At 36.6% G+C, this 25,284-nt stretch overlaps 1 protein-coding gene across 1 annotated transcript; it reads left to right on the top strand.

Moving 5' to 3' along the window:
• The first annotated feature begins 606 nt into the window (after positions 1-606).
• Positions 607-23,305, top strand: DCLRE1A (DNA cross-link repair 1A). The gene is made up of 9 exons (XM_052661105.1): positions 607-1,072; positions 3,865-5,556; positions 7,139-7,272; positions 8,338-8,456; positions 11,665-11,805; positions 15,250-15,395; positions 16,168-16,322; positions 21,158-21,299; positions 22,829-23,305. Exons 1-9 carry the CDS (start codon positions 607-609, stop codon positions 22,987-22,989), a joined length of 3,156 nt encoding a protein of 1,051 aa, XP_052517065.1. The 3' UTR covers positions 22,990-23,305.
• Positions 23,306-25,284: the final 1,979 nt, after the last annotated feature.

Genomic DNA, 25,284 nt, shown 5'->3' with positions numbered 1-25,284 from the left:
GAAGCTGTTGAATGTCCTGGAGTCACGGATAAGGGCTATTACTTTTCTTTTGCCAATCACACACATTTGATTATGGTATGACTAGAGTTACTAGCAAGCTGAAGTAGCCTTTAAGTGTTTGGAGCACCTGCTGAGTCAGTTGCCTAGGGACTGTGGTTGGATTTGTGATTTGGACAGTTGTCCAGCTGAAAAAGAATTGACCGGAGCTTTATAAGGATTTTATAAAGCTCCTTCTAAAATTAGTCTGTTAAACCTATGATTTCCATTAGGACTTGGTATTCAAAGTATTACTGATTCTTATTTTTATGAATCAAGTCCTGGAAAAAGCCAAGAGACCTGAATGAAGTATACACAATGGAAAACTCAGATGCTACCCCTGTTAATTTTACTGTGCCATAAATGAAACAGCAAGTGTTCTTAGGTAAAAGGTTTGTGGTTTCCCAATATATTCAATACCAGAGCTTTAGAGTCCTATCAAGTTAGTAAGTTTTTTGTCACTTTTTTTTTCCCTCAGCAAAATAATTCCCTTTAATAATTTTGTAACAAGAAACAGACTGTCAACTTACTTAAGATTAGTGCTTTTTTAATGATCAGAATCATTTTGCCATGTTAGAAGATGCTTTTTTGGAAGAAGACATCTGGGAATACAAATCCAAAAGAAAACCAAAACGAGTACATCCAAATAATTGCTCTGAGAATATCCCAGATTTTGTTGAAAAAGCAACAGATGGACAACACCAGTCAAAACGAAACAGAAATAAAAAAAGGACTGTAGAAACTAAAAAGAAGGTCAAGACCCCAGAAACATGCCTTAGAGAAACAGACAGTCAGACTTCTGTCGCTTCCAGTCAGAACTCCATTTGTGGAGATGGTATTCAACAGTGCCAAGACACAGAGGTCACTCCAGAAAAGCGCTGTAGGACTCACAAAAACAAACACGTGTCTCCAAAGACACGACCGGTTTATGATGGGTACTGTCCCAACTGCCAGATGCCTTTTTCCTCCTTGCTAGGTCAAACACCTCGATGGCATGTTTTTGAGTGTTTGGATTCCACACCAGTCTCTGGAACAGGTAAGATTCCAAAAAAGACAGTGGGCTTGAAATAGTCAACAAGACCTGAATGAGGCCAGACTTATCAATCTGGAAGGAAGGAAGGAAACCAGAGAAGTAGTAAACCGGAAGTGAGATGAGATACTCTTAAGTAAGAATGACTCATCTTTGAAGGAAACAAGATAATGCGTTGTGACCCTTCTTGTGAGGATAAAAAGATACTAGTCATTGGTATAGCTGTAGAGAGTGTTGCAAACCTGAAAACACTTTGAATGGGGAATTCCCTGGTGGTAAGTGGTTTGGGCTCATTTCCTCCACTGCAGGTGGAATGGGTTCGATCCCTGGTTCAAGAACTAAGATCCTAGAAGCCGCATGGCCAAAAAAGAAAGTTTCGATGCATTTTATTATTTCATAAGAGTTCCAAAACATCTGTGATTTTTCATAAATGTTAATTGAGCACATATTAGGCTACTTAAACCTGCATAAGGTAGGTGGTGTTGACATCTAATGGGCTTCCCAGGTGGCACAGAGGTAAAGAATCCACCTGCCGGTGCAGAAGCCATGGCTTCAATCCCTGGGTTGGAAAGATCTCCTGGAGAAGGAAATGGCAATCCACTCTGGTATTCTTGCCTGGGAAATCCCATGGACAGAGGAGCCTGGGGGCCTACAGTCCCTAGGGTCGAAAAGAGTCAGACATGACTTAGCAACTGTGCTGTGCTTAGTCGCTCAGTCATGTCCAAACCTTTGCGACCCCAGACGCTGCAGCCCTCCAGGCTCCTCTGTCCATAGGGATTCTTCGGGCAAGAATACTGGAATGGGTTGCCATGCCCTTCTCGACTTAGTGACTAAATAACAGCAATTGATATCCAATAGAGGTGAAGTGAAGTTGCTCAGTCATGTCCAACTCTGGGGCCCCATGGATGTAGCCTGCCAGGCTCCTCTGTCCATGGCATTTCCCAGGCAAGAATACTGGAGTGGGTTGCCATTTCCTTGGCCAGAAGATCTTCCTGACCCAGGGATAGAACCCAGGTTTTCCTCATTGCAGGCAGACTCTTTACCATCTGAGCACTTAGTGTTCTTAAAAGTTGAACAATTTGCCCATTTTATCTTTTATGAAACAGACTTTTAGAGAAGCATGAATGTAGTCCACAGGAGTCTTGAAGTCAAGAATGCCATACATTCTTCTTAATGTACAGAAAGAAGAACTAGGAAGGAGTGTTAGTTTATTAAGATTCTAGTAAATAATTGTGCCAAATGAGAACTGAAGTAATATTACATTTTTGTTATCTTTTAAACTATATAGTAAATGTCATGTTTAATGTGTAGAAAATCCTACCTATAGTATATGGAGAATAAGTTGTTATTGATGATTTGTTTTGTATATTTTAAACTTACATACCATATATAAAATTTTAAATCTCAAAGAATTGAAATTCAATAAAATAAAAGTAATATTCAGTATGGCTTTCATGTTAACTATGATTCAAAAGACATTTTATTATTAACCTCTAGCTCTCATTTTAAAGTACTGCAAAGATGCAAAATAACAACAACAAACAAAAAAAAAAAACTGGCACTAGCCTTTCCTGTAAAAGTGAAAGCCTCAACAAATGCTAGTAATTTGGTTTTCAGTGGCTTGAAAATCAGAAATCGAAGTCCCATAATGATCCCCTCGGTGAAATGTCTTACAGATGAAGCCACCTCAAAGAGTTTTTCTCTTTGCTTTTCACTGATAAACTCCTTTGAACAGAATCTCAGATGGATTGTTCTTGAGTTTTTAACATACACTTTTATGAGGTAGTTATAAGCAATGAAGTCTTCCAATTTAATGTAATATCTTTTTTGGAGGTGAAAGTGAAAGTCGCTAAGTCATGTCTGACTCTTTGCGGCCCCATGGACTATACAGTCCATGGAATTCTCCAGGCCAGAATACTGGAGTGGGTAGCCTTTCCTAACCCAGGGTTGGAACCCAGGTCTCCCACATTGCAGGTGGATTCTTTACCAGCTGAGCCACAAGGCTGGCCCTTTGGAGGTGGAGGGAGTCATTTTTTGATAGGCCGGGAAAGTGACATACAAGGGGGAGGTTATGCCAAGACGGTTTCCATAATGTTTCTCAATCATAATAGTATGCCAGGGAAGTTTCCAGATTACTTAAGCCTTATTAACCAATTCATCAAATTAAATTGCAAATCTTACAATAGAATCTAAAATGTATAGTATGTGGACAGCTCTGATTAAGATTGCTATTATTGTTTTTGTATACATTGTGAATATTAAATAATGGAACCTAATTTGGTACTGCAATTGTCATACATCTGTGTTGCCTGATAAGACAAAAATTGGAGTAGAATTTTAGTCTGTGGAATTTTAAACTTATGATACAGACATACCAGCTTTCTCTATTCTTTTTTTTTTTTGCCTGAGCAATAGAGATGTAGTGAAACTGATGGGATCGATTTCTCGTGCAAACATGACATGCGTTTTGGAGGAGCTCATCCTTCTGAAAGTTTTTAGTGGGGAGAAAAAGGTGTTAGTCTTAACTTTTTTTCCAAGAAAAGAGTATTTGAAAGGAAACTTAAAAGAATATTTGACTTAGAAATAATAACTAGCACCTTGTAAAACCATACTTGATTACTGATAATTGTGTGTTGATTTTTTTGTTGGTATAAAGATAGCTATTGTCCTAAGACTGCGAAGTAGGGCTGATTATTTACCTGTTAAACCACTTACCTGTTAATTTATAGTGCTAATACTGTCAGAGCTTAGTCTGTGCTTTGATCCAGTAATACTTTTTTCTTTATTAAAATTTTCAGAGTGTCCTGATGGCCTTCAGTGTTCCTCAACAATTCCTTCTCATTACCAGAGATACACTCACCTTCTGCTAGCTCAAAGCAGGGCTGGTAATAGTCCTCTCAGGGATCCTTCCCATGGGTCAGGGCTGAGTTTCAGTGAGACTAATTCAGACTTTCTTTGTAGCCTTAAGGAAAGATGGTCTCCACATGAGAAACAAACAGAAAACTTAAAAAATGTTTCAACTGATCCCTTGTTAGTGACCCAGTATCTAAAAAGCTCTCAGTCTCCAACTGAAACTGATAAAAAGATTTCCTCTTCGACAAATAGCCAAACTTCCCAACAAGTCCCACAATTTACAGGACATGTTAACAGTGACAAACTGGTAGGAGTTGGTTTGCCTCTTGCTGAAGAATTAGACAGCCCAAACAACCCAGAACACAGAAATTTGCCATTGCCAGAAAATGACTTTAGCAACTGTGATATCTCCTATTCTCCGCTTCAAAGTGATGAAGAAACTTACGATACAAATGATAAACTGGATGACTCACAACAGGAACGATTTTTCATGGAAAGCTCTAAAGATGGCAGTCTAGAAGAAGATGGCAGCAACTCCACTTTGTTTAAAAAACTATATGACCCCTTACTGGAGGACCAGGAGGCCTGCCCCAAAGTGGATAGCTTCTTAACACAGGATAAATACAATGAAGAATTGTATGAATGCAACTCTCTTAATGATTCGTCTCAACTTACTTTCCAAAATAAGAGAATTGTTTCACATGGTCATCCAGCATATACTGATGATGATTTTATGTTGCTTCCACCTGCATTAGCAGAGAGGTTTACTTCTCCTAGTTACCAAGGCTCTAAAGCAAAACCTGATGAACCAGAATTTCATGCATCTCAATCAAATAAAGAGAAACAGGTGATTGAAGAATCAGCTGTTTACAATCAAAATTCCCTTCCATTACTTAAGAGTAAAACGTCAAAACGTTTTGAAAACCAGGGAGGAGGATGTCATTCTTTCCACCCAACCCAAAGTAAAACTAGAGAATTATCAAATAAGAATTCCAATGCTAAGAACAATGCAAACTCAACATGTTTCTGCAGAAAGGCATTAGATGGTATGCTGGACAATAAAGTTCCAGTTTTAAATTCAGAAACATTTTCTAGTACACCTACTGTTGCTAAGCCTTTGGAAATGTTACCCTCTGGCCCTAAGTGTCATGCAACACAGCCTTCTACTAAGGTAATGAAGCAGATGGATATAGGTGTGTATTTTGGACTGCCACCCAAAAGAAAAGAGAAATCGCTGGAGGAAAGTTCATTAGAAGGGATGAACTTCAATACAGCTGTAAGTCCTCATGAAAAGAGGTCCCAGCAGCGCAAGAGGAAAGCAGAAAAATCTTTAAGTGATTTAGAATTAGAGGTAAAGAATTTAAGTGAAAGTCAGCCCTCTGTGGAGCTTTCTGATAGGGGGTCACAGCGTCAAAGAAAGAGACTTAAAAAGTCAGATTCATTGCAGGAAGGAGGACATCAGAAGAATCCAGGTCACCTTAAGAAGACAGTACCTGGAACAGTCAATTTAAGTAAAGACAAAGCCTTTGTAAAATCAGCTCATGGCAGAGTGCAGAGAGAGAACACGAAAATCTCAGAGTCATCTAATGCAGGAGAATTAAGGAAAAGGACATGTCCATTCTATAAGAAAATACCTGGTAAGTCAAAGTATCAATGCTTAATATATCTACAAAGATGCAACTTCTTTAAACTTCATGTTCATTCCTCATGTTGTGTGCATGTGAAACAATTTTTTGTGTTTCCCTTATTTTTTATGTAACAGATTTTTTTTTTTTGCCTATTTACTCTTTTTTTGCTCCATTTAGTTCAGCAAACTTCTACTAAACATATTCTGTATACAAAATGGGGCTTCCCTGGTGGCTCAGACAGTAAAGAATCTGCCTTCAATGCGGGAGACCCAGGTTCCATCCCTGGATGGGGAAGATCCCCTGGAGAAGGGAATGGCAACCCACTCCAGTATTCTTGCCTGGAGAATTCCATGGACAGAGGAGCATGGCAGGCTACAGTCCATGGAGTTGCAAAGAGTTGGACACAGCTGAGTGACTAACACCACCACTATATACAAGATACTGTGCTAGTTATATAGATATTACAGATTTGACAAAAATTAGTATAGATCAGCTTAATACGGAGGAAGGAAAGGATTTCTGTAAGTAACCATAGTAACAGACAGCTTCTAAGAACTTAAGAAAAATGCAAAGTACTAAAAAGCTTCAAAGAAGGAAAATGTCATGGGTTACCCAGGTCAGAATAAATGCTAAACATTTTTAAACCATATCATAACTTAGTTTTGTAATCTTTTCTTATTTTTTTAATTTCTTGTGCCTTCATAGAAGAGCTAATAGAAAAATGTGTAGTAAAATGAATTTTATTATTGAAGAAACCAGGCATCCTTCTGAAAAGAATATAAAACTGCCAAAATGCACTTGGTTTCAGGGAGATTATTTAATGTGCTTTTTTGATACTATAAATGTATAATTTGCTCAAAATATTTATGTAAAGAAAAGTATTTATGCACATTTTGATTAAATTTATATATTTAAAGTGAGCCCAGAACTAGTGGGCCATGTGTGGATAGGCCTCTGTAGAATTGTGGAGGTATGCTTATTTACCTGCATGTTTTAGAACAGCTCAATCTTTTTCTTTTTTCATAATTGCTGCTCTCTGGAGCCTTTTTAGGCTTTTTTTTTTTCTCGTTTTCTTTTCTCCTCCCCACCTCCCACAATGAAATTCAAACACTGTGGATATCTATTTACCTGTTGTTGTTCTGTGACTCTTTGGAGGGCCAGTGAGATCATTTGGGTCATCAACCATCTTTCTCCTGCCAGAAGCAGGTCAATGTCACCCCTGTTGAGATTTCATGTTTTAGAAGAAAGATAGCATTCTCCTTTTGCTGTTTCACAGAAGTAAAGGATTTTTAGGTGCCTAGTAAGTATCATGAAAATATTCAGCTAGCCAAATAACTGGTTTGTAGATTAGCACTTTTTTTGGAAAAGTTATTCTTTAAAAAGACTATACTGGGTATATTTAGTGTAAACTTACAAGACTCATTTTCATCTCTAGGATCATCCTTTGATGAATTTATGCGGTGTAGACTTTTAAATTGTAAAGTTAAGTTGGACATGAGATGTAAAGGTGTAAGAGGGTTTGCTATATAAGCAAATGGGTAACTTTTACTTCACTCTTGCTAAAGCAGCTGCTTTGGTGTTTTTGTTATAGGAACTGGCTTTACGGTTGATGCCTTTCAGTATGGATGGGTTGAAGGTTGCACTGCCTATTTTCTCACTCATTTCCATTCTGATCATTATGCTGGATTGTCTAAAAACTTCATGTTTCCCATTTATTGTAGTGAGGTAAGTTCTAGTATTCTAAATTCTGAATTTGTGGAATGCAGTGAATTTCTAAGCAGTCTGGTTAAAAAATAATTAAAATTGTAAGATCATTTTTCTGGAAAATATATGAAAAAGCAGATTCCACAGTTTGGACTCTAAAATCAAATGAGTTATTGTCGATAGTTACAATAGATATTTTTAAATATACTTTATTTTATGGAGACAACAGATAAGCTAGTTCATGATGTACTGAAACATGTTTCTTTCAGTAAATATTTACTAAATGCCTAAAAAGATACTCATGGCAAAATACCTAACTTCAGGGAGTTTACAGCCTACACATTCACCAGTACTCCAGTGGGCGCTCTATTTGTAGTAGAAAAGTAAACGGAATGCTTAGAAGTAGGAAGTCGGGGGCTTTACTGTGTCCTAGGCTAAGGTTAGAAAAAGTTTCATGGTGAAAGAGACACCTCAAACTAATTATTAAAAGGTGAGCATTTTAATGTGTACTGCTAAGGACTTTGGCTAGAATTTGATTTAATCCTCAAGTATTCTTGAATTATCCTCTTTTTATTAGTGAAGCAGCTGAGGCTTGAAGGCTTAAGTAGCATGCACCAAGTCACGGAGCTAGTAATGACAGACACAAAATTTGAATACAGGTCTGTCTGATTCCAGATCCAGGCAAAAGAAAGAGAAGAGAGCTTTCTGGGTAGAGAAGAGTTTGTGTAAAGGAACAGACACCTGAGAAGTATAGCCATTCCAAGAACTTCAGCTGCTAAAAACAAACTTAAGGAATAACAGCAGATAAACCCGCAGAAATGGGTAGGGACCAAATCATGAAGGATTCTGTGTGTCATGCTGAGGTAATAGACTTTTTACAGGTGAGGGAGAAGTCAGATAGTGTTTAAGCAAAGCTGTGATGCAGTCATTTTAGAAAGTTCTTCCTGGCATTCTGGTAGGTTTACATGAATATATAAGTGAAAGAACAAGGAAATTATTAAGATGCTTGAGTTCTTAAGTAGATATGAAATAAAAGACTTATTTAGTGTTTTAATGTATCGGCAATAAGCACATCCTGTTTTGCAGATAACTGGCAATTTGTTGAAGAGCAAACTTCACGTACAAGAACAATATATCCATCCATTGCCAATAGACACTGAATGTATAGTGAATGGTATCAAGGTTATTTTGCTAGAAGCCAATCAGTAAGTATTAAAGTTACTTTACTGACAACCTGTTTTTAAATATTCAAAAGGAAAACACATTGCATGGTTATTTAAGAACTTTTTATTGAAACTATTATGTTTGATATTTCTTAAAACAAGTAAAATGTGTTTCTTCTTTTGGAAAAACAAAATGTACCCAATACAGAAACAAAGATTAAATGTAGAGAGATTCTCTAAGTCTTCTCTAACCCTTTTTTAATACAGTTTAATTACTGTGCTTTACATATGAGACTCTTATTTTTTTTTAATCTTTTAACATATTGCTGCTGTTCTTTAAGAGATAACCTTTTGCCATTTTCTTTAATATCACTTATATAAATTAACCACTGGTACTCCATTCAGATTCTAGAGGATTTCTTTTTTTCCTTTAAGAAATCCTTTAGGTTTTTGATACTAAAGACTTGGAAGATTTTTTTCTTGAAAGAATTTTTTCTTTTTTGCCTCATTTTTTAAAATGTTAAGTACTGTCAGGATTCACAGTGCCAAAATACAACCGTCAGTCAGCTGCGCATCTTTACACTTTCCATGGAATGTTATCCTTATGTACCTTAGCGATCACAGATACCTAGAGAATTAAAATTAAGACTAAACCAAGGTCTCCTAAATTCCAGGTCAGAGCTGTTTTTTTCAGATTGCCTGTGAGATTTTATCTGCTAACTTTGCTGCTGTTTATTTTTTTAATCACCAATTATAACAACTCCAGTTCTGATTGGTTTTTTTTTTTTTTTTTTGGTGAACTTTATTGAGGTGTAATTTACACAAATAAAATGGACCTATTTTAAGTCTTTGTTGAATTTTGACAAAATCACACACCCATGTAATTCCCACCACAATAAAAATATGGAAAATATTCCCTACCACAGGAGTTTTCCTTGTGTTCCTTCCCAGTCAATCCCAAACCCCAACTTGGACTCAGAAAACCTTGTTTTCTGTGACTGTGGATTAGATTTGTCTTTGCTAGGGGTTCATCTGAATGAAATCATATGGTAACCCCTGTTTTGTATCTGGCTTCTGTCCCGGGTTGTATTTTTGAGATTCATCCATGCTGTTTTGTGTTCCTTTTTGTTACTACGTAGTGTCTACTGATGACATAATACAATTATTTTATCCATTCAGTTCTTGGTGGACAACTGATTTTTGTCCTTTGACTTTGCATCCTGAGACCTTGCTAAACCTGATCATTAGTTGTTGTATATTTTTTTATATTAATAGATTCTTGAAAATTTTCCACATACAACTACAAATAAAGATGATTTCGTTTTACTTCTTTCTTTCCATTTAGAGTGGTATTTTTTCCTCTTATTTATTGTACTGGATTAGACCTTCAGATAATGTCAGATCTAAGTGGTGAGACCAGACATGTTCCCATGTTCTTAATCTTAAGAAGGTATTCAGTCTTTCTCCATTAAGTATGATGTTAGCAATAGGTATTTCATAGATGCCTTTTATCAGTTTTGAGGAAAATCCCCTCTGCTGGAAGTTTGTGATGATGAAAGGGTGTTGAATTTTATCAAATGTTTCTTTGGCATCTATTGAAATTATAATATAATTTTTCTCCTCTATAATGTTAATGTGGTAAATGACAAAGTTGGATTTAAACCAGGCTTATATTACTGAGATAAACCCCACTTAGTCTTCATGTATTACCCTTTTTGAAAATTTATAGGTGGATTTGATATGCTAATATTTTGTTAAAGAATTTTATGTTTTATATAATGTCTATTGGTCTACAGGTTTTTTTAAATAATACTTTTGTCTTACTTTGATATCAGAGTAATACTGACCTCATGAAGTTTTCCCTTCTCTATTTTCTGAAATATGTCATATAGTAATTGTCATTATTTCTTCCCTAAATCTTTCATATAATTCCCCAGTGAAGTCACTGAGGTGTGGATTTTGGGTTCAGGGAAAGGGAAGTTTGTAATCATTTCCTGCTGCTGCTAAGTCACTTCAGTTGTGTCCGACTCTGTGCAACCCCATAGACGGCAGCCCACCAGGCTCCGCCATCTCTGGGATTCTCCAGGCAAGAACACTGGAGTGGGCTGCTATTTCCTTCTCCAATGCGTGAAAGTGAAAAGTGAAAGTGAAGTCGCTCAGTCGTGTCTGTCTCTTTGCGACCCCGTGGATTGCCTTGCCATTGCCTTCTCCAGTTATTTCCTGTGTTTTCCTAGAATTTAAGAGTCTGACTCATAGCAACCCCATGGGCTGCAGCCCACCAGGCTCCTCCGTCCATGGGATTTTCCAGGCAAGAATACTGGAGTGGGTTGCCATTCCCTTGTCCAGGGGATCTTTCTGACCCAGGGATCGAACCAGGGTCTTCTGCATTGCAGGCAGATTCTTTACCATCTGAGCCACCAGGGAAGCCCTAACCACACATGGGACCTGTGACCAACCAGGGAGGCTCAGCTAAGCCTTAGTATCCAGGGATTTTATTGAAAGTCAGTAGTGTATAATTCTGGAGAAGGCAATGGCACCCCACTCTAGTACTCTTGCCTGGAAAATCTCATGGATGGAGAAGCCTGGTGGGCTGCAGCCCATGGGGTCCTACAAGTCAGACTCGACTGGGTGACTTCACTTTCACTTTTCACTTTCATGCATTGGAGGAGGAAATGACAACCCACTCCAGTGTTCTTGCCTGGAGAATCCCAGAGATGGTGGAGTCTGGTGGGCTGCCGTCTATGGGGTCGCACGGAGTCGGACACGACTGAAGCGATTTAGCAGCAGCAGCAGCAGCAATGTATAATTCTAGCACCCCTATGACTGACCTCAGTACTCAGACTCCAGTTCCACTAAAGCAAAAAACAAGTATTCACCGCTGTTAGTAACTATCTGATCAAACTGGTAACATGTGGCCAATTGGGTGCAGCATCCAAAACACTCTTAGCAGGCAGAATGCTCCAAGGACTCAAAACTCATCTCCCAAGGACTAGTCCCAAAGACAGGCCTTTCTTGAGGATATGTGGAATTTTACCAGTCTTGGCCTGCTGAATTAACCTTTTCCTGCACACCATTTTTTTTGTGTGTGTGACATAAATTCCCTTAAGTTAAAATGCTACACTTCTCTGTAGTACAATGCTGTATCATTGTGGTCAGTTAATAAAGTGTGTTAACTTGTTGATATGGAAATGAATACTCTTTCTTTAGATGCTTTGTGTAAATAATATTCCTTTGAAATGTTTGTGTTCAGCTGTCCAGGTGCTGTCATGATCCTTTTTTATCTTCCTAATGGCCATGTCATACTACACACTGGAGACTTCAGAGCAGACCCCAGCATGGAACGTTCTCTACTTGCTTGCCAGAAAGTCCACACACTTTACTTAGATACAACGTAAGAGAAGCTTTGTTTCTGTGCTTCTTTTTTCCGCTGACAGCATTTCGCTGTATATTATGAATAATTTGAGCTTGTGCTTAGGTAATCAAAGCGATGACTTATTGTCAATTATCATTTTAAGTATTTATCAGAAAGAAGGTTGAAAAAACATATACTTACTTAGGACAGATCTGGGATTACATGTCTTAATTGACTCCAGCTCAATTTTTTTTTTTTTTTTGTAATATCCCTTTGAAAATATGGTTTATATGAGAATCTTGTTGCTGAAAAAAGGAAGGAAAATTTGAAATTTGGGAGCAAACTTTAGGAAAACATCCTTTAAGGTTATCCTCTTAAAGTATCTGTGTAACAATTAAGTGTGATTATGAAGAAAAGAAAACAGAGAATGAGGTCTATGTCTGAATATTCAGAATTACGTTGTTCCTTTCTCCAAAAGGTAATCTATAAGCAACTGTCTTGAATTCCCAAGTGCTATCAACATAATAGTATAAGCCATTGTTTTTTTGAGTGCATGCATGCCAAGTTGCTTCAGCTGTGTCTTTCTGTTTGCGACTCCATAGACAGTAGCCCACCAGGCTCCTCTGACTAATAGGATTCTCCAGGCAAGAATGCTGGAGTGGGTTGCCATTTCTTCCTCCAGGGAGATCTTCCCTACCCAGGATAGAACCCATGTCTCTTGAGTCTCCTGCCTTGGAGGGGGGTTATTGACTACTAGTGCCACCTGGGAAGCCCCATTGTCTTTTTCAGTTCAGCTCAGTCCCTCAGTTGTGTCTGACTCTTTGCGACCCCATTGACTGCAGCACACCAGGCCTCCTTGTCCATCACCAACTCCCGGAGTTTATTCAAACTCATGTCCATTGAGTCAGTGATGCCATCCAACCATCTCATACTCTGTTGTCCCCTTCTCCTCCCACCTTCAATCTTTCCCAGCATCAGGGTCTTTTCAAATGGGTCAGTTCTTCCTATCAGGTGGCCAAAGTATTGGAGTTTCAGCTTCAGCATCAGTCCTTCCAGTGAATATTCAGGACTGATTTCCTTTAGGATGCACTGGTTGGACCTCCTTGCTGTCCAAGGGACTTTAAAGAGTCTTCTCCAACACCACAGTTCAAAAGCATCAATTCTTCTGTGCTCAGATTTCTTTATAGTCCAACTCTCATATCCGTACATGACCACTGGAAAAACTATAGCTTTGACTAGATGGACCTTTGTTGGCAAAGTAATATCTCTGCTTTTTAATATGCTGTCTAGGTTGATCATAACTTTTCTTCCAAGGAATAAGCGTCTTTTAATTTCATGGCTGAAGTCACCATCTGCAGTGATTTTGGAGCCAAAAAAAATGAAGTCTCTCACTGTTTCCATCGTTTCCCCATCTATTGCCATGAAGTGATGGGACCAGGTGCCATGATCTTACTTTTCTGAATGTTGAGTTTTAAGCCAACTTTTTCACTCTCCTCTTTCACTTTCATCAAGAGGCTTTTTAGTTCTTCTTCACTTTCTGCCATAAGGGTGGTATCATCTGCATGTCTGAGGTTATTGATATTTCTCCTGGCAATCTTGATTCCAGCTTGTGCTTCTTCAAGCCCAGCGTTTCTCATGATGTACTCTGCATATAAGTTAAATAAGCAGGATGACAATATACAGCCTGACGTACTCCTTTTTCTATTTGGAACCAGTCTGTTTTTGCTAGCATGTGAAAGGAGTGCAGTTGTGTGGTAGTTTGAGCATTCTTTGGTATTGCCTTCTTTGGGATTAGAATGAAAACTGACCTTTTCCAGTCCTGTGGCCACTGCTGAGTTTTCCAAATTTGCTGGCATATTGAGTGCAGCACTTTCACAGCATCATCTTTGGGGATTAAAATAGCTCAGCTGGAATTCCATCACCTCCACTAGCTTTGTTTGTAGTGATGGCCCACTTGACTTTGCATTCCAGGATGTCTGGCTCTAGGTGAGTGATCATACCATCGTGGTTATCTGGGTCATAAAGATCTTTTTTGTATAGTTCTTCTGTGTATTCTTGCCACCTCTTCTTACTATCTTCTGCTTCTGTTAGGTCCATACCATTTCTGTCCTTTATTGCGCCCATCTTTGCATGAAATGTTCCCTTGGTATCTCTAATTTTCTTGAAGAGATCTCTAGTTTTCCCCCATTCTATTGTTTTCCTCTATTTCTTTGAATTGCTTGCTGAGAAAGGCGTTCTTATCTCTCCTTGCTGTTCTTTGGAACTCTGCATTCAAATGGGTATACCTTTCCTTTTCTCCTTTGCTTTTCGCTTCTCTTCTTTTCACAGCTATTTGTAAGGCCTCCTCAGACAGCCATTTTGCCTTTTTGCATTTCTTTTTCTTGGGAATGATCTTTATCCCTGTCTCCTGTACAGTGTCATGAACCTCCGTACATAGTTCTTCAGGCACTCTGTCAGATCTAATCCCTTGTCTTTTTATTATTATTTAAATACCTCTCATCAGTTTTTCAGAAATGATGTTAACTATTTCAGTCTGTCTCAATAAGACCTGAGTTTGGATTGCATATTTTAGTAAGAGATGATCTTCCATATCCAGTTTTCTAACACTATAGCTTACTTTTCCATTCTTCTATATGTACTTAAATACTAGGTGAATTAAGAAAATAATGTTTTAAAAGAAACCTTTTTGTTGTTACTTTAGTCTACATACCATTCTGAATTTCTTTGTGGGTTTTTATAGGAGAGAGGACTGAGTTTTTTGTCTTCTCTTATAGCTGACCAGCAAAGAGTATATTTCTTTGATGTTTATACTTTATGAGTTTTTTAGTGAAAAAGTGCTGAACTTTCATGTCAAATATCTATAACTAGTAGTGTTAGGGTTAATACTAATAGTAGTATTTTTCATTGGCTGTTATTATATTGAGGTAGACACAACTAGATCTGCTATATTCCTATAATATTATATATATATTTCTGTATCTCCTAAGAGAGAATAACAACCATGTGAATATTAACTACTTGATTTAGTGATAATTCATCAAATTCATGTTCAGTTTCATTATTAAAAATATATGTTTTTGATAAAGCAGAATTCTTTAGTCCATAAAAATAATCCCTATCAATAGTATTTTCTTTGATAGGGGTTGGGGTTAAAAAAAGAAGATATTAAGGTTTACAATTCATAGCTAAAATAGCTAGCTAGAAATATTCTTGAAGGAAGAAAATGCAGTTTCTTTATTTGAGAGTGATAAAAGAAATATAATGAAAAAGGTATATTGAAAATGTGTAATTCCATCATAAATAATCAATAGCTGTTAACAAATATTTTAACCACAGGCACTGGTGAGGTAACTGTGGTGGTGTTAATACACTATACTGCTCTTGAATGTAATTTTGATAAAGCTTCTTTTGTAAAATAACATCCAACTTAATGCTATGGCTTTCTTGTTGTTCTTTTAGTAAGACTGTATTTACATATTACAGATACTGCAGCCCAGAATACTCGTTTCCATCTCAGCAAGAGGTTATCCAGTTTGCCATCAACACTGCCTTTGAGACTGTAACTCTAAACCCACAGGCTCTTGTTGTCTGTGGCACTTACTCTATTGGAAAAGAGAAAATCTTCCTAGGTGGGTGATAGCTATAGCTAATTCACATTGCTGTATTACAAGGATCCGAAATTCTTTTTTGCATAAAGCCCTTTCAGGCATCGTTCTTGTGCTTGATATTTATTTCCTGAAACAGTTCAGTATTACCTTTGAAGTTGAAGAGAAATTTGATAGAGTTTAATTCCTTTAAACTTTGAAAAACTTAATGGAAACATTTGATAAGTGTGTTAATGGTAGCCTTTATATCTACAAAGTGTTTATAGAGCAAAAGTCCATGCTACATTAATATTTTAGCAGACTGAGAGATGACTAGAGCATAGTTTCACTGCATTTTTTGATGATAACTATCAATTAATTATTTTAGAGAACAGGTTTAGTTTTTGTTCCTAAATGATTTCTGGAAATGCAACTGTAATTTTTCTAGAAGTATGGTACTACTTTGCAAAGTATTTTCCATTTCTTCTTAACTGTGGTCCCATAATGTCAAATACTAAGATGTAAAATGATAAAGTCAGGGTTTTAACGCCTGCAAACTTATTGTTCCTCCTCCCTTAACCCCTTTCCATCCATCTTTTGCAATTTTGAAAGACTAGTTCTTTAAAAATAAGTTATTGGATTTCTCAGTATTTATTCCTTATGGTTAACAAAGAAAATTATTCAGCTTTTTTGAGACTATTGCAAAAGTGTGAAAGTTTTGAATTTCTATTTGGTAAATTCTTATTTTAAAGTTGATTAAGTTGTTGTTTAATCTTTTCATGAACTATAACTTACTATTTTTGAACTTTTCCTGTAGCCATTGCCGATGTTCTGGGTTCAAAAGTAGGCATGTCCAAAGAAAAGTATAACACATTACAGTGCTTCAATATGCCAGAAGTCAGTTCCCTCATCACTACAGACATGTGCAAGTCACTGGTTCACCTTCTCCCAATGATGCAAATTAATTTTAAGGTAAGCATTCAAGAGATACGTCTTTAGGATGAACTAGAAAAGGCAGTCTGATGATTGTAAACTAGAATGCCATTTTACTTGCATTTGAGGTAGAGGAATTCATTTACAATGGAGTCAAAGCAAAGTTTGCCCTAGAAAATCTTTTAAGTGGAATTTGAAATGTTTTTAAGTTTTTCTGATGCAGCTGTATAGAGCGATTCATATGCTCACCAGGAGTTTAGGAGCTAGGGAAGGAAGAAACAAAAATAGAAAAAAGTATGCATCTCTCTGGTCATTCAAACCTTCTGTTTGTAAGATTATTTTCCATTTCTTCCTGGATGAGTGGGGAAATGAATGAAGAATTCTAAGGCATTCTTACGTTTCTTCAGGTCTATTCTGTATAATATTAAGCCACTATACCATTGATATATGTTGAAAATAGATATGTGAGGATTAAATGAAATAGAATAAGTATATTTTAAAAGAAAGTTCTAGTGTTAGTTCTGAGGTATAAATTAAGATACGTATGATGTGACCTCCCTGTAATTTATGGGGGTTTGTCAGATTTATTCAGATACTAAGATTCATTCCTTTTTCTAACATTTTGACACCTTGCAAAGGAATACATCAAACCTGTGTATTAAAAGCAATAAAGAACATGATGTACACCAAAAAATATAGTTTTCATTTTGTTATAATATTTATGAAACAATATTATGGAGCCTTTTGAAATAGCTTAGTATGTATTGATTACTATATCTGTCATAAATAAGAACACTGATATAGTGTATTTTAGTATTAGTATTTTAGTTCTATCCCTTGAATAAGAAAATTTTCCTCTTTTCCTGAGATTATGATAAATCCTTTTGGCACCTATTTCCGTGAGTGTATAATTCATAAAAATGTCAAGGATAATCAAGTCATAGTGTTGTCCGTTAGTATTTAAGCCAGCTTTGCAAACATATGTTAAATTTGAGAGGCATCCAGTTTGCATGGAGGCTAATGAGAATGTTGCTTAATCAAAAAATGAACACTGATATACTGAGGAGGGTATAACATATGTTTATGATTTTTATCTTACCGTCTTATTTCTTGCTTAGTTTGTTTCATTTGAACAAATGATCCATTTAAGGGGACAAAACGGGTAGGGGAGTCAGAATATTATGGAAGTGAAGGGGCTAGAGTTTTCAGGAAAGAATGTTTATGAGTACCTTGTGCTGTAGAGAGGTCATGTAAGGAAGGATGACGTTCACAAGGACTATTTCAGTGAAGTAATGTTGGAGGAAGCCAGAGGCTGCAGAGGGCTAAGGAATGAATGAGAAGGTATACAGATAGCCAGTAAGCACATGAAAAAAAGAGGATCAGCACTGTTAGCCATCAGGGAGCTGTAAATCAAAACCACAGTGAGATACCACTTTACACTCACAGGGATAGCTGTAGTAAGAAAGATAGTGCCAATTGTTGATGAGGATATGGAGAAACTGGACCTTCGTGTATTGCTAATAAGACTGTTAAGTGGTGCAGCTGCTTTAGAAAACAATTTGTTAATGTCTTTAAAAGTTAAACATGGAGTGAGTATATGATCAGTAATTCCAGTCCTAGGTATATGCCTAGGAGAATTAAAACATAATGTCCACACAAAAACTTCTATACATGTGTTCATGGCAGCATAGTTCATAGTAGCCATAAAGCTGGAAACAGCTCTGGTGTCCATTAAATGATGAATGGATAAAAAAAAGCTGTTATGTACATAAAACAGAAATATTCAGCTGTAAAAAGAAATAAATTACTGTTTCATTATTGTATGAATAAGCCTTGAGAACATGCCAAGTGAAAGAGACACAAAAGGCTACATATTTTGTGATTTCATTTATATGTAATGTCCAGAATAGGTAAATCTGGAGAGAGTAAGTAGGTTAGTGGTTTCCAGGGCTTGAGGGAGAGGAAATAGGGAGCAACTGCTAATGAGAACAGTGTTTTCTTTGCGGGGATGGGTGGAGGTATTGATGAAAATGTTCTAGAATTAGACAGCAGTGATAGTCACACAACTTTGTGACTATACCAACAACCACTGAACTATATGCTTAAAAAAAAACCTGTCAGTTACCTGCTTTGAAGAAAAAAAAAATATCTGAAATCTTTGTCTTATTTCAATTATTTGTTGTATGTTTTTGGTATTTTTCTGTAGCCTTTCCCCTTCTTCCATTAAAGTGACCAGATATTGATGACATTTCTTCTTACAATTTCATATCTTCAAAATGCAGGTGGAGCAGAAGCAGATGGTTACCATAAGGCTACATTTTAGTTAGTACATAAAACCAATTTTTTAAACTAGGCAAAATAGTTTTATTGCATCAGAGATAATGACTTTTTTGTGAAAATGTTAACGTGATACAATTGTCAGGGTTTCTGAGGCAGGCTTGAAAGGCTTAGAAAGAAGTCTTTACAGAAGACTGTAAATCAGGGATTCCCTGACCTTTTTGACACCAGAGACTGGTTTCGTGGAAGACCGTTTTTCCACAGATCGGGAGGTGGGAGGGGAATGGTTCAGGGATGGTTCAAGTGCATTACATTTCTCGTGCACTTTATCTCTATTATTATTATATCAGCTCTACCTCAGATCATCAAACAGTAGATCCCAGAGGTTGGAGACCTCTGCTATAAATAGTAGCACTCATGCTACCTAGTTCAACATTCCAGGTTCATATATGTAAGAAGTTAATTGACTACCACCCCTGATTTTAACCTGTTGATGGGATGTGGTAAACATTAGTTGTAGATAATTAATTTACATACCGAAAAATAACTTCAGTAGCATCTACTGAAGGCATTTTTATCACAAACTAGTTACCAATAAACAGAGAAACAAGTCATAGATCAGGGACTTTCTGTTGACTAAATCATAACAAAATCCCTCATGATAGCAGTCCTCCAGTGGTGGTTAATGAATGACTGGTGGTGGTTGCAGTCTTTCTTGTGTGCTTGGCTTAGATGATGATGTCCTGTGTTTTTGTTTCTGGCACAGGTTAATGATGTTTTTGTGGTAACTCTAATTTGTCTCATGAAAAGCAGAAATTACTTCCGATTCAGTTCTCCCGAGTGTTTTTACAGAGACATATAAGAATGGAAAAATTTGATGACCTATTTTTGAAAGTTGGGCTCTTAGTTTATGATATTACATGTATAATTGTTCTAAACCTGGCTCCTGTCATGTTCTTTTCTTTGTGAGAACAGGAAAAGAAGAGGATTCGTAATTAAGCAAACAGGATTATATTAGCTAGATCCTAGACTAAGCCAGACAAAAACCTGAAAATTTGCAGAGCCAGGGATATGATAATGAAAACTTATGTATCTGTAACTGAAACTTTTTTTTTGGAGGAGGGATAGTAGTTGGTAAGATATATGACTGTTTAATAGTAGGTGTACAAATTAGCAAAAGATCATTATTTGATATAAAAGAGAAATCAAAGGATTATTATTAATTCACCAGTGAAATATTAATGTCTGATAAACACAGTAAAATCATCAGCCTCTAGATAATAAGAAAAAAAATTTTTAATGAAACACAGTGATGTGTTTGTCTTCTACCAAATAGGCATACTTTTTAAAAAGGTAGTATTCCTATGCTGAGATTCAGAGAAAGTGGCACTCTTCATCCACTTATAAGGGAAATTAGGGGCAAGTCCTTAGCTATTCCATTTCTAGGAGTTTATAAAAAAATAAGTCCTTTCTGAAGAGATCAATCTAAGATTCTTAGGTGCTGATGGTGTAATAGATGATGAGAGTTTTAAAAAGAAAGAACACATTGTTTCCATTAAAGAAAAGAAAAGGATTCAGAAAGTGGTGTTTATAGAAGCCTTCCTCTTATGCTGTAGGCTTCCAGAAGGTGAAGGCTCTGTCTCATTGACCACTCGAACATCAGCCCCTGGAACAGATACTGAATGAATGAATGAATAGTTAGATGAGTGGATTTGTCTTTATGATTTCTTCAGAACTTTCTGCCAGCATCTTTTTAAAATTCAGTAATTTATATGTATGGTTAAAGAAGAAAAAGGAGATTTCTGGAAATCCAAGATGACACTATATACTATTTAGGTTTTTTATTGTTTTAAATAAAACTAGGATGTTATTATAAATTTACGCTAAGCCTTATGACACTCTGGGTTTAGTCTTTAGCCAAAAAGTATTAGATTTTTTTTTTAATATCCCTTATGCCATTTAGCCTTTATCTGGGTTTTTCTTATCTTTCGAAGGTTGAACCTTGGTCATTGATTTTCTAAGAATCTTACCCAATGTCCTCACTAGTGACAACCTTAGTTTGGAAAGTTCTATTCTACTCAAAATGTAATAGCATTTTATTTTTAATTAAAGCAGCCTGAGAAGTTTTGCAGTTATTCTGGTTCATGTATAAAGGGTGAAAAGGAGTGAACATTTGAAAAGAGCTACCGTGCATCTTAAAATGTATGTCTGTGTTGAGTGTGACGCTGTTATAAAGTTATTTCCATCTTTATATCCACCCGTCAGTCCTCTGTTGGTGTAAATGCATGGAGAGTATGGACTCACATTTATCAGTGTTAGTATCATACCTCTAATAAGGGTTGCAAAAAGTCAGACACGACTGAGCTACTGACACACACACACACGCACACACAACTTCAGATAAGCAAAGGGGAAAATTTTTGTTTTTCAGTTATTTTGTTTTCTGGTGGGGAGCACAGCACTACGTTTTCCAATGCTCACCAACTGAAAACTCCCCCAAACTGTGCCGATGCAACATTTTAATCATTCTATGTTATTCCACATTACCCATCTTCACCAACCATTAAATAAATATCTTTTTTTTTTTTTCCAAACAGGGTTTACAGAATCACTTGAAGAAATGTGGTGGGAAATACAATCAGATTTTGGCTTTTCGACCTACAGGTTGGACTCATTCTAACAAGTTAACTAGTCTAGCAGACATTATTCCCCAGACCAAAGGAAACATTTCAATATATGGTATATTCATTTTGCTTTTACTCTTAATATTTGTAATTAGTTTACTTTTTTTTTTAAAGCAGTAAAATTAAGATCCAACAAAAAAGAGGCACCAAAGTATCTTTAAGAATTTAATAGGTGAAAATTGCTCCTCACTTTCTAAACCTGGCTTCCTTGGTGGCTCAGAGGTTAAAGCATCTGCCTGGAATGCAGGTGACCTGGGTTCGATCCCTGGGTCGGGAAGATCCCCTGGAGAAGGAAATGGCAACCCACTCCAGTGTTCTTGCCTGGAGAATCCCATGGACGGAGGAGCTGGGTGGGCTACAGTCCACAGGTCGCAAAGAGTCAGATACGACTGAGTGACTTCACTTTCACTTTCAAACTCATATAAAGAAGTACAGCTAGTAATCAATGACTAATACAGAGGAACGCATGTGTGTTATCAGTGACGTGTCAGGGAGATTGTAGAACTTCCTGGCCAACCCAATATACTACTCGAAAGGAGAGACAGGTGGTACCACTGTGTTTTAAATGATGCTGTGGCTCTGAGAATAGGAAGACAGTGCCGGATGTGGTGGCAGCAAGAGTTACAAACTTGACTTTAATTTTTTTCATCTTTGGAGTGCATTAACCATTTCTGTCCTTAGAAACTGGCTTATGAATAATGGCCAATGAATAACTGGTTTATGAATAACTGGCTTTTTGGACCCTAGTTTACTCTAACCAGGACCCTTTCTCTGTGGTATTTGATCTTCAGTAAAGAAGATAATAAGATTTTGAATACGTAATCTTTTTTTTTTTTTCCTTTTTATGTGTACAAAGCTTGGGGATGGAATTTGCTTACTTGCTCTGGAAATCAAGAATCTTTTGCTTGTTACCCTTCAGGTTTTACTCATATTTCATCTAGAATTTTCGTGAAATCAGTAGCTGGGCAAAGTGCTTAAGGGAAGAATTGTTTAAAAAGAAAAAATCTGTTTACAAATAAGAATCTATAGAAATGCATATTATTAAGTATCTACATAGAAAAGTAGAAAAGACCTAGGGATTGAACCCAAGTCTCCTGCATTGGCAGGCGGAATCTTTACCATCTGAGCCACCAGGGAAGCCCACGTAGAAAAGTAATAGCATTTTATAATGTTCAAAAGTGTTTATATAATTTTAATCTTTATTATTTGTAAAACACGGTTTCCCTGGTGGCTCAGTGGTAAAGAATCCGACTGCCAAGGCAGGAGACATGGGTTCGATGCCTAACCTGGGAAGATACCCTGGAGCAGGGCGTGGCAACCCACTGCAGTATTCTTGCCTGGAGAATCCCATGAATAGAGGATCCTGGCATGGGGTCGCACAGAGTCTAGCACGACTTAACGACTGAACAAAGGAAAAACAGTTTGTAAAAAATACTAGCAAATTTTGTTATCAGAAAAAAAAAAGCACCAAGGAGTTTTTGGCAAAAATACTTGGATTGCTTTCTTTTTCTCTTTTATTTTATTTTGGGTGTGTGCAGTTTTCTTTAGTAGTTCGTTTACTAAGCACTATCTTTTGTGTTGCAGGGATTCCTTACAGTGAACACAGCAGCTACCTAGAGATGAAACGTTTTGTTCAGTGGCTGAAGCCGCAGAAAATCATACCTACCGTGAATGTGGGCACCTTGAGATCTAGACGCACAATGGAAAAATATTTTCAAGAGTGGAAACTGGAAGCTGGATATTGACATTACCCCAAAGGGCTCAGAAATAGTGAAAGAACTTAGACCTCGCTTGTTAGTAGTTAAATCTTCAGTGATAATGAGGTACACTTTGTGTGAAAAACCTCATGAAGGTCACTCATTCTGCTTAAGTTCTCATTTACATTTGAGTAGTATGTTCATAGTGCTGACTATGGAGAGCATCTTAGCATGTCCATGATATTTGAGACTGGTCAGTCTAGTACCTTTGTTTTTTGCCCCTTCTTTTGGGGGCTATTGTATTCTGCATCCAGCAGAAGGAGGGGAAACACAGGCAGATTCAGGAACCAAAGAATTCAAGATAATGAACTATATTGAAAGCATTATATATAAGTAATTACATATCTTTAAAATTATTTAATATGGGGCATATTTTTATGATAAAAAGTTTATATGATATGCATACTTAAATAAATTAATCTTAAATATGCTATAGTGTCATTTGTTTTTTAGGATTTATAATTGATGTTTATGTAATTTTATAAAATTTCAGTGACAGTAATTGAACATTTGACTCTGAAGATGACTCAGAGAGCCTAGATAATTACCCAATAAAGGATGGAGAAAAGCTTGCATGAATAATGTTTATCTGGATGGTTTGCTCAAGACATCAGAGAACTAAAAGTTTAGACTGCAGTTTTTTAAGTGAGATTATGTAATTTATTTATGAATCTTGATCACCCCAACAGAGATGAAGTAGCTGATCCAAAATGAAAATTTGGGGTAATGCATGTTTTAAATGTTTTAATGGAGTTTAAATAAGAAAATATATTTTTGAATTGGGCTTCCCTGGTAGCTCAGCAGTAAAGAATCCACCTGCCAATTCAGGAAACGTGGGTTCAATCCCTGGGTGGGGAAATCCTCTGGAAGAGGAAATGGCAACCCACTTCAGTATTCTTGCCTGGGAAATCCCATGGATAGAGGAGCCTGGCATGCTACAGTCCATGGGGTCATAAGAGTCCTACACAAGTTAGCAACTCAACAACAACAACAATTCTTGCATTTCCTCTAACAATGAAATTAATTTAGGGATTTCTTAATAAATATTTGAATAGAAAATTATTTTCCATAACAGTTTTAGTCACTAGAAGGATGGTACTGCCAATGAAGTTTGTTTTCATAAGCTTGGATTTTACTTTGTTATGGAGGTAATTGTTAACAGGGATCACATTAAGGGAGGAAAAGCTTTGGGGGCCCAGTAGTAATAAATCCAGTGTAAGTATGTTCTTAGTTGACTTCAGTTACATATTTAAAATATTTTGACTTGTTTGGGCTTGGTGTTTTAAACTTGTTATAAGTTATTAAGAGTTATAATTAGAAAGACTATAGTCTACAAATAAAGGAATTTTTAACATGGGAGAGACAGTATAGTTATTTAAGGTTATTACTTATTATTTGAGTAATAGTTTTTTCCTAGAATTGTATTTTTCATTGGCAAAAAAATTTTTTCATGATTTTGAATGTTTTACTTTGGAAATCCAGGCGTGTTATTTAAGAGCAGCCTCAGCTGTCTCATTTTCTAGTGCAGAAACATATTTCTACACAATAGTCCATTTATGGCAGCTTAGAATGATTTTGTTTTGCTATTATTATTGTAGAATATGCACAACCTCATTTAGAGACCATCCCCAAAATGGGATTTATTTTATAAATAAGTCACAACAACCAAACTTTTCAAGGCGCTGTTGAGAACTGTATATGAAATTCTTAGTTCTAATAGCCTAACAACCTAATTTGGTAGGTAAAAATTTTCAGTTTTAAAGTAAAACAAAAGAAGCAAAAAATTAAATGGACAGCAGCTCTTTAACAGGAATAGAGAGGGAGAAATAGAATTAAGCCAGTGCAGGGGGAAATGCTTTACTACACGTTCATGTATTTGGGACTTTTCAAAAGCTCCTTTATACTCTGACACTGAAGATTCAATTACCAGATACAGTGATACATGACAGGTTGTTTGCAAGTTCTCATGACTTTGATTTAATAGGAAAACCTTTTCTACTTGATGTCAGAACCTTTTATTTCCAAGTTATTTATCACTTTCCCTGCGTTTTTTAATGTCCTTAAATATGAAACTGGTTTTCAGAAAAACTAAATTATTGGCTTTCTTCAGTTATTGAGTTATATTCCTGTGAACCAAATACATGAAGAATTTACTTATTTCGTCCTGAATAACCATCTGTACTCCAGGAGATAGTGAGGGACAGGGAGGCCTGGCATGCTGCTGTCCATGGGGTTGCAAAGAGTTGGACACAACTTAGCAACTGAACAACAGTAACAACAATC

This window comes from Budorcas taxicolor, chromosome 23, assembly GCF_023091745.1.
Source record: "Budorcas taxicolor isolate Tak-1 chromosome 23, Takin1.1, whole genome shotgun sequence".
Lineage (NCBI taxonomy): Eukaryota > Metazoa > Chordata > Mammalia > Artiodactyla > Bovidae > Budorcas > Budorcas taxicolor.
The sequence above is the reverse complement of the archived record's forward strand: the minus strand, read 5'-3'. Positions and strand labels throughout refer to the sequence as shown.